The sequence below is a fragment of the Ictalurus furcatus genome, chromosome 18 (assembly GCF_023375685.1).
Source record: "Ictalurus furcatus strain D&B chromosome 18, Billie_1.0, whole genome shotgun sequence".
Lineage (NCBI taxonomy): Eukaryota > Metazoa > Chordata > Actinopteri > Siluriformes > Ictaluridae > Ictalurus > Ictalurus furcatus.
In genome coordinates, this window is record NC_071272.1 from 639,931 (window position 1) to 650,273 (window position 10,343).

The 10,343-nt window shown below is 41.0% G+C and overlaps 1 protein-coding gene across 1 annotated transcript in view; it reads right to left on the reverse strand.

The window, feature by feature from the left end:
- The window catches only part of LOC128622889 (formin-binding protein 1), a 64,363-nt gene extending 54,076 nt beyond the window's left edge, over nt 1-10,287 (reverse strand). The window contains exon 1 of the mRNA XM_053649688.1: nt 9,029-10,287. Within this exon, the coding sequence (XP_053505663.1) occupies nt 9,029-9,052 (24 nt within the window). The 5' untranslated portion in view covers nt 9,053-10,287. The remainder of the gene's footprint in view (nt 1-9,028) is intronic.
- Between the last annotated feature and the right edge of the window lie 56 nt (nt 10,288-10,343).

Consider the following 10,343-nt stretch of genomic DNA (forward strand, 5'->3'; position numbering starts at 1 on the left):
GGCGTTGGCGTTCCAGCTCATCCCAAAGATGCTTAGTGGGGTAGAGGTCATTTTTTCTCTGTTCTCTGAGCTAGAACTTGAGTTCTTCCACTTCGACCTCGGCAAATCATGTCTTTCTGGACCTCGCTTTGTGCGCAGTGGCGTTGCCATGCTGGGACATGTTTGGGCCGCTTAGTCCCAGTGAAGGTAAATTGTAATGGTACAATGGTATACAAAGACATTCTGCAAAATTTGTGGTGGCAAAAGTTTGGGGAAAGCCCACATATGGGGGTCATGCTCAGGTCTCCACATACTTATGACCATAACGTGTATATAGCTTACACTGTATATCTTTCATCTTAAATGAAACTGACTACACAAAATTCATGAATGTGGATATGTTTACGATGATATCGTCAGACTGAAACTGAGAGAAAGTTGCCTGCCTGTATAAATTGAGAATAGTTAATAGAATCATAATCCCAACTATTTTGCTGGCGGCACTGAAAGCTAATCACAGACGCGCTAATCGTGAGCATAACGACGCTCCTTCTTGTGTGATATTGCTTATCTGAAGCGGTGAGAATGAGAAGATTCCACAACATTTATGAACATTTTAACGAGGTGATGGATGTATCTGAATAATACAACACTTAGGGAAAAACTTAAGCCTTAAATTGTAAAACCAAAATATTTGCTTAAATGTTTTTCACCACTTCCTTCAACCCTTATGTGACGGTGTGTACCTTGCATGCTAACGGTAGTAAAACCGTAAGTTCAACCATACTGTAATGTGCGAAACTGCTGATTTGAACACAGCTGTCCCCGTGAATTAAGTAATTATTGTTGTGTCTAAACTCAAATGGAGTCTCAATAAGTTTTCTATACTACTCCAGTCCACTAACATTGCTGAGAAGCTAAATTTAAAGTAAATGCTAACTAGCACTCTGGAGCAGTAGGAAACTTGGTGCTGTTTACAGAGATCACAGAGTTTATAAATACGTCTCGTTTATCATTTATATCCATGTTGTTATCGATCGCGTATCATTTACACCACGAAACTCGCCTCAGGGATCTTTCACAGGCGCTCACACCAGGATGTTTCCTCGTTAGCTACTCGCTCGGGCAACCGACATTGTGCTAGGCTAACTCAGATTTGCATAGACAACACCGAACATTATTGTTTCCCCAAACCTCGGAAGTTTTCATTTGGTTTGCACACAGTCTTGATTGGGTTCCATGTTATCAGTCGGATGCAGATACTACCGTGAAATACAAAAACTTCAGTTCTATGAGATGAAAGGCTGGCATTTTGGGATTCATTTCTTTTTTTTTATTATTATTATTATTATTGATTATTTATTACTTTCATTTCAGACAAATTGGGAACGCTTAGAAGATATCTGCTTGAAGCTACCGTCTGAATGAGAGCTTTAATCTAGGTAGCATGCAAATGACTTGAAATGATAAAATAATTCGCTGAAATAAAATAATTTTTGTCCTACACTGGCTACAACACTGAACCAAACAATTGTGATCTTTATTTCAGCTCTCGCCATGCATTCATACATGGGAAGACAGTGGGCGGGAGGTCAGTAGGTTTTCTCCCATCAGGCTTTGCAAGTGAGAGATAAACAAATGAAAAAGTCCATAACTGTCAGCTTGAATAATCTTTCTGTATCTGACCCCGTCAATGATCCCACTTATACCTGACAGCTGTTGTGACCGAATAAGAATACCGTAGTTATTTACTTCCATTAAAAACATTCATTACTCTCAAAACAGACTGGCTAAACACACACACACACACACACACACACACACCAAGGCTATCTAAATGAATTTCACGGTTGGAATGTGATTCATAATTCCAGTTTAACAGGGCTGTCATGATACCAAAATATTTATTTGATATTGATACTGAAATTTAGTATCATGGGTTTATATACAAGCATTACTGATTGATTGATTGATTAATTGGTTGATTGATTTATTGATTGATTGATTGACACAATTAAATATGCCCATTCATTCACCTTCAGTAAACCTTTCATCCTTGTAAATAAATATGTGTTAGAGCCACTCATTGGTCAGAACACAGGAGGCAAGTTGCTGTTTTTCGAGTTAGAACATTAAGAATTATTGTCAAGCTGCACCATTATGAAGCTAGAGCTCCTCAAGAGACAAGGAACTAACAGGGAGCTAACTGAGATAGCACACATACAGTTTTCTTCTTGTTTATCTCCATCTCTGTTTTGAACACCAGTATTTTATGTTCATTTACAATATGGCCACTCAAACATTGTATGGTCATGATATAGCCGACACTATATGGCCGAAAGAATGTGGACACCTGACCAATCTCACCCATATGTGTTTTGGAACATGCCATTCCAGATTTAGTCCCCCCTTTTTGCTATTATAATAACCTCCACTCTTCCACTATATTTTGGAGCATCGCCGTAGGGATTTGCTCCTTCGGCCTCAAGAGCATTAGGTGAGGTCATGCAGTGATGGTGGGCAAGAAGGACTTGCATGCAGTCAGCGTTCCAATTCATCCCAAAACTGATCAATGGAGATGAGGCAGGGATCTGTGCAGGCCACTCACGTTCTCACATGCCAACCTCGTGTTTATAAACCTCGCTTTGTGCACAGGGGCATTGTCATGCTGGAACTCTTCGTTCTAGTGAAGGGAAATTGTAATTCTACAGCATACGAGAGACATGTTGTGTTTCCAACGTTGTGGCAGCAGTTTAGAGAAGACTCATATATGGATGTAAAGGTACACAAATGTTTTTAAATAGTGGTCAAAGTGGTCACTCTCTTCCTGTAGCTGAACCTTAAATAGACTTCTACTGGGTCTATAGTGCACTATGTATGTTCTCCAGGACCACCAGTCAAGACATCTCACTGTGATCAGCTAATGATGTGACCAAGCGATGTTTCTCAAATCGTCAACTGTCCAGTCTTAAGTCTGTGCCAACTGTAGCTTTAGATTCCTGTTCTTGTTTGGCAGGAGTGGAACCTGATGTGGTTTCCTGCTGTTGTAGTCCATCTGCTTCAAGGTTCAGCCTGGTGTACTTTCTGAAGTGCTTTTCTGCTCACCACGGTTGTACAGAGTGGTTATTTGAGTTACCATAGCCTTCCTGATCCAGTCTAGCCATTCTCCTCTGACCTCTCTCGACAAGAACTTCTACTCACTGGATGTTTTGTTGTTTTTGTTGTTGTACCATTCTGTGTAATCTCTAGAGACCGCTGTGCCTGAAAATCCCAGGAGATCAGCAGTTTCTGACACACTCAACCCACCCTGACACCAACAACCACACCACGGTTAAAGTTGCTGAAATCACATTTTTGCCCACTCGGATGTTTTAGGTGAACATTAACTGAAGCTCTTGACCTGTATCTGCATGATTTCATGCACACAATGGAAATTCACTCGGGCTTTAGTTATTTAAATAAAGGAGAAACAACTATACGGGGTGACAAGATGCCAGAAACGCAAGAGATAGGCACCAAAGGTGGCGCATCCCGGACGTGATGACACATCCTGTCACAACACTTCCTTCCTGTAAGTCAGAATTAGTCAGAGAAAGGGGGAGAGAGAGAGAGTGTTAAAAAGGACGGTCAAAAGAGAGAAAGAAGGCTCTTTTAAAAACTCCAGGCTTTAGTCAAGTAAAGACACACTCTCTTCAGTTTGTATTAAACCCATCATATTTCACAAGCTAATGCTAACTAATGCAATATTAGGTGTAATCTCCCTGCAGAAGGACCAAATTTTCCACTGGTGCTTCTGAAAGGAGAAAAATGACATAAGCATTGAATCATGAGGGGTTTGGAGTTCACCTTCCAACTTTCCAACACACACTCACACCATTGTAATTCTATCTTTGTGGGGGTTTTCCCATTGCCATTATCATAACCAAAAAACATAAATAAATAAATAATTCTCTCCTAACCTTAACCTGAATCTTCTGACTCGCTGTATTCAGCAAGACTCATGTCTGAGCTGAAGGTCTGCATGAAATGGTGTCTTCTGAAGCGCCTTCGCTGTTCTACATATCCAATAATCCTGTGCGTCAGAAAACACAGGGGAGACATGGGTAATTATCTTTAACGTAAGATTTTATATTTAGCCAGAAATGGCTAGTGGAGTCGAAGAATATTTGTTCCATTTTCTCCAACGGACTTAAGAGTTAGTGATCACGAGGTAACGTCATAGCTGTCCAAATGCTGCCATAGAAGACAGCTGATCTGTTAGACGGACCTATAGAACAGAACCAGCAATAAGACAGCTGATCTGTTAGACGGACCTATAGAACAGAACCAGCAATAAGACAGCTGATCTGTTAGACGGACCTATAGAACAGAACCAGCAATAAGACAGCTGATCTGTTAGACGGACCTATAGAACAGAACCAGCAATAAGACGGCTGATCTGTTAGACGGACCTATAGAACAGAACCAGCAATAAGACAGCTGATCTGTTAGACGGACCTATAGAACAGAACCAGCAATAAGACAGCTGATCTGTTAGACGGACCTATAGAACAGAACCAGCAATAAGACAGGCCATTGACCACAAACATTTTTTTAAAATGTTTTCTCAACCATGAGGCAATTATTCTAACATTAAAATGAATATAAATATTTAATACAGGCGACTTTTATATGTTTACTTTTGTAATTTGTACTGTGTGGGAAGCATTGTGTTCAGTCAAGCCTGGCCTGTCTCCATATCCTCTCATGATGAATGGCATGTGTGTTTGTATGGTAACAGATGGTATTGACAGAGCGATGGCAGATTTGGAACAATATCATGTAAATATAGCATGAATATTTAATGATATCCTGACACAACACAAAAAGTACTATAATCGGCTCACGGGCCTGTAGACTAAAACGTTTTGTTGGCATTAAGGGAACGGCCCTCTCCTGGCTCAGGTTTTATTTGACTGATCTTTTGTAGATTTAAATGTTGACTTCTCTACGCATACAAAACTTAGGTGTCCTGCAAGGTTCTGTTTTAGGCCCACTGTTTTTTTTTTTATGCAACCTCTGGGTCAAATTATTCATGAACATGGTATTATTTTCCACTGTTATGCTGATGACACAGTTATATGCTTCAGCAAAGCCAGATGAGAGACAGCATTTTAATAAAGTTGAGCAACGTGTAAAGGACATTAGACAACTGGATGCTTATTAACTTCCTTCTACTTAATTCTGAGAAGACAGAAGTACTCATACTAGGACAACATGCAGCTACTCATTGCGTTACTTCTGTTCTGAAAACACGCTTCAGAGAGTACAGACCAAAGTCCTGTCTGAAATGACGTCCTGTACACTTACACTATGCACTATGTACTCTACTGTCCAATGCATCAATTTTAGAAGGCAATATCGTCTCAAATTGAACATTAGCGGGTTTTTACTAACCCGAAGTATAAGCCATTTCCCGGTCGATTGCACATGACATCAGATGCACGTAATGCGACGCCGCTGGCTTTAGCAGGATACCCAGAGTCAACAAAAATGAGGACATTTGGCACTATTACACTTCCATAAGTGTCCGTGTGTATCTGTGTGGTGTGTGTTTTTTGGTAGGGGAATTCTTGATGAGAAGTTGAATTACATATGGACAATCAAAGAGACACTCAGAATGTGTGTGCTTTAGGAGACAGGTGCTGCCCATAATCCAGTGTCACACGTCTAACAGTAAATTAATTAGTGCCATTAAAAACCTATCAGAAATGCCTGCAGCAATACAACACACCAAATCAGCAGGAAGTGGTACTTTTTATGTGTGAATTGTGATTCACAAAACCACAAGGCCGCTGTAGTGAGTGGGCCAGGCAGAGTGATAAGACTGAGCAGAGTTTAACTTCATGCAAAGGAGACACAACGGAATAACTACTGGGAGTGAAGGACTTTATTGTCCCTACTGTAAAATAAGTCAGGCTTTTTTCAGATATTCAAAAGATATTCTTTCCTTATCGTGCTGGCATCTGTGAGACCGTAAGAACTGCGTGCGAGTAGTAATGTGTGCGGTGCGACTTTGTAATGGAGTGTAAAGTTGAGCTAGGTTTAAGTTTAAAGTCAAACTGTGAACGCTGCCACACCAGTCGAAGCTGAAGTTATCCTTTCAATAACAGGATTTTAGTTTCTGAGCAAATATTTGCTGGTTTGACTGAATAGAAAGTATAACTAGTGCTGATAAATAAATGCATCATAAAAATATCCACACAGATCCCATGTATAAGATGGTCATTGAACTGTCTTATACACGAGGGTTAGCACAGCAGCTAGCAGTGAACTTCAGTCAAGAACGCTAACTAGCATCCAACTTACACAATGACCGACGTGAGGGTTAGACCCTGGGGTAGACTCTAGGTTAGATCTAGTGTTTAGATATTTAGACACGATTAAGTTTCAGTGCACACACTAAAGTGCGTGTGAGTGTGTGTGTGTGTGTGTGTGTGTGTGTGTGTGTGTGTGTTGGGTCAACGCCAGTGGGTATCCACAGCTTGGCAGACTGTGGCTTATATTCATCATGCATGATCCTGGTTTTCTCTGAATAAGTGTGTGTGTGTGTGTGTGTGTGTGTGTTCAGGGCTCATTCAGCAGAGCCAAAGAATTTCTCACATGCAATTATAAGTTCAAGGGCAAATGGTTCTAAGAATACTTTAAACCCATTTCTAATCATACTCAAATTAATAATCCTAACGTGTATATATACACACTGCATTTCTCACAGTAACGCTAGGCATACATCAATAACAGGTTATACAGTATAACATACGATACTGAACACACTGGGCACCCCATGTTCCTTTTGGGTGGAGGCTACCAAAGCTGTGTTTGTGCTCCTAGCGTACAGACAGCTGTTTCCTAAAGTTCCTTGTTTTAGCTGAACCCAAAAGCAGCATGGCAGGTGCTATAAAGACAATCCTGTCATTTTGATTACTGGATCGATTTTCTGTGAGAGTTTGGTTTGAGAAACATGGTGGAATTGGAAGCCATATTAGACTCCAACGTATCATTTCCAGGTCTCAAATCACGCCGTATAAAGTGTCTTGGCAGAAGAACTGAGTGAGAACTTCAGTGCTTTGGGAAAGGGTTCCACTGTGACCGTGATCAGGATAAAGCAGTGACATGAAGACAGATGAATGATTACTTATCCCACTGCACACACCCAAAAATACATTTATCCTTCTGTAGATTCTTCTGAGCTTTGCTAACAGGAACGCTAATTAAAACTAGCACGATAGGGAATCTTCTGGGGAATCTACGCAAATATGACTACAAGTCAAAAACAGTCCAGGTAAATGTTAAATACACGAAAGAAGTTGTTATTAAAACAGTTTCTCAGTTATAGGTATTTGTGCAGCCGCCGTGACGACCATCTTCAGCTAAACTGTTGTCCGGTGAAGAAAATGATGGAATTGCCTTTGCAAAGACGGAAACATCTGACATTCGCTTCACGATCGGAACACAATCACACGCGGCCCGATGAGAAGGTGAAGAGAGAATAAAATACCCAGCTGTTTCTACGCAGCGTCGCAGTTAACAGGAATATGAATGGAATTAGCATGCTTGTGGTTAACATCTATGTTAGCACTCACGCACGAGCACTCACGGTGTTCTTGCAGTAATTAACACGTCCTTTACTTTGTATATTATAAATCAAGATGCATACAGTGGTGACGCTTGTTTCGGCAGGTAAAAATACCTATTAAATGTGGAAGACTAGGGTCAACTTGACACTGGAGTGACTGGTGTGTTATAAAGTTCTTCTCGAGCCCTGTGGATCCTGTGAACATGTCTGTCCTGATGTCCTCGAGTCTTTCGTCATATGTAGTAACCACGGACATGTGGACGTGCAAAGACTGCTGGGATAGGCATGAAATGATTTTGCCTGCCATTCTGACATGCTTTCGCACCTATTAAAGGGAACGCAGTTATCCGAAGTCTTGGCATGGTGTGCGTAAAGATGATCGAATCATCTCGGTGTTTTTGGACTTTTCCTAGCCACTCAGCAACAGGCTAGAGCAAGTACTGCAGCAGCTTTTTAAGTGTTTCTTTCATCAACCCGAAGAACATGTCCTCGTGCCAGGAAGTGATGTAACATTCATCTGTTAGGATTTATGCAAGGCTACTGTGTAAGAACTTAAGTGAAAAAAGAAAAAAGAAAGAAGTGTTCCTTTTTGGAACTGATGATGAGTTTATAAAAGATTTTTTTTAATATATATATATATATATATATATATATATATATATATATATATATATATATTTATTTTTTTTTTTTATTTTTTTTTTAAAGAAGTGCATCTTTCAATTTTCATGTAAATAGACCCCTAATTTGTGTGGCTCATCATTTTAAATTTGTAGATAAAGACAACAGTTTACAGTTTAGTGTGTTAGTTTACTCAACACTTCTTAGACCTGCTTGGATTTGACATAAATAGGATGCTGACATGCTGCAGAACGTCTGGGTTTAGTTAGAGAGAATAAACTAACCCCTGGAAAACGGACTTCTGCTGAATCGGTGTAATGAGGGTGGTAACGCGCATGCGCACTGCGATCTGCTGGGTTCTCTTCCAGAACATGATTATTGTGTTATAGCTGCTCTGATAATAATGTAATAACCACTCACACTCACACACACATGTACAATCATCAGTTTTATGATGTGAACGCGCGGGATACTGCAGCACCCCGGCGGAGGAGAGTCATCCTGCTCTTCCTGCTCCTCCTGCTCCTCCTCCTCCTCCTCATCATCATCATCATCAGAGGTGCAATCGGTACCAGATCACGCGCGAGCGCCTTTCACAAAGTCGATCTCTTTCTAAAACAGACACCTCTAGCCCAGCCCGTTAAAGGCTCAACGGAACCGCACACACAAGACAACACGACGCACGGAATCGCGCGTGTCGTAGATCCGCTCGTGCAGCAGCGCCGCCACAGCGCGAGCGAGCAACGATGCTCGTGAATCCGCTATATCGCCTTCCAGCAGTCATGCGATGTTTAAACAAGCAGGTCGACTTACCCATAATTCAGTGCCCCAGCTCATGGTTTCAGTAATCCGGGGTTCTGACACGGAGCGCTTTCAGCTTCTAGAAGCACGCGAGCAGGAAAATAGGTTCTGTGTGCGTTCCGGAGCGCGCGCTACTATGTGGGTGGGTGCGCTCGCGCTCTCTCTCTCTCTCTCTCTCTCGCTTCTGGTTCTTAGCGTCCCCTCCCCCCGCCTCTCTCTCTTCTGCTCTCTCCGCTCTCTCTGTATGTGTGTGTGTGTGTGTGTGTGTGTGTGTGTAAAAGCACTAACCCCCTACCTCAGAAAGGTTTGGAGCCTCATATGCAGAGGCCGAATAATCCCACATGTCCCCCTACTCCCTATATATATATATATATACACATATATACACGTGCACTGCTTAATGGTAAAGCCAGATTATACATATATGGGATTGGGCGAGGGCCCTGGGGCACCAAATATTTAATATAATGATTAGACCTTTAAAATATTTGTCATATATACATATATATATAATTTACTGGAAGTGATGCAAACAGATACAAAATTAGTTAATACAACATATAGAGAGAGATAATATAAAATATATAGTCTAGGTTGGGTTGCAGCACACTGTGTTAATCTGCTTAATGGAAGAAAATAATATGGACATACGCTGCATAGGGCAAGAGTATAGTAGGGAGCAAAAGTTTGCTTTTATCTACCTTGCTTTCATTTGAATCCTTTCCTCGCAAAAAAAAAAAAAAGATCTGCTATAAAACAGAACATGTTCCTGTAGATAACCTGCAACACGGCCTGAAAATTACATCAGTGAAGTAAAAATCTGTAGTCATGTCGAAGTCTAAATCAGCAGGTTTAATGTCAAGTGGAAAAATAATCCACATTTCTATCATGAAAAAACGACTTCTTTTACTGTTAATATCTCAACATACACTTTTCACCACTTGTGATCATATACACTATATGGCTAAAAGTATGTGGACGCCTGACCGTCACACCCATATGTGTGTCTTCCCCACTGTTACTACAAAATTGGAAGCACACAATAGTCTGGGATGTGTTTGAATACTGTAGCGATACAATTTTGGAGTCCATGAAGACATGGTTTGCAAAGGTCGCTGTGAAGGACTCGAGTGGCCTGCACAGAGCCCCGACCTCAACCCCACCGATTACTTTTAGGATGAACGGAAATGCCAGTAATGTCTGTAATCGCTAAACTGTAAGCCATGAATGCAAAAAAGAAAAAACCCCAAAAACTCCTGGTCTATAGGGCGTGCAGCCTATGCAAGAGGCAATTATATGCAATAGGCAATTTATCCAGGAAATTGTA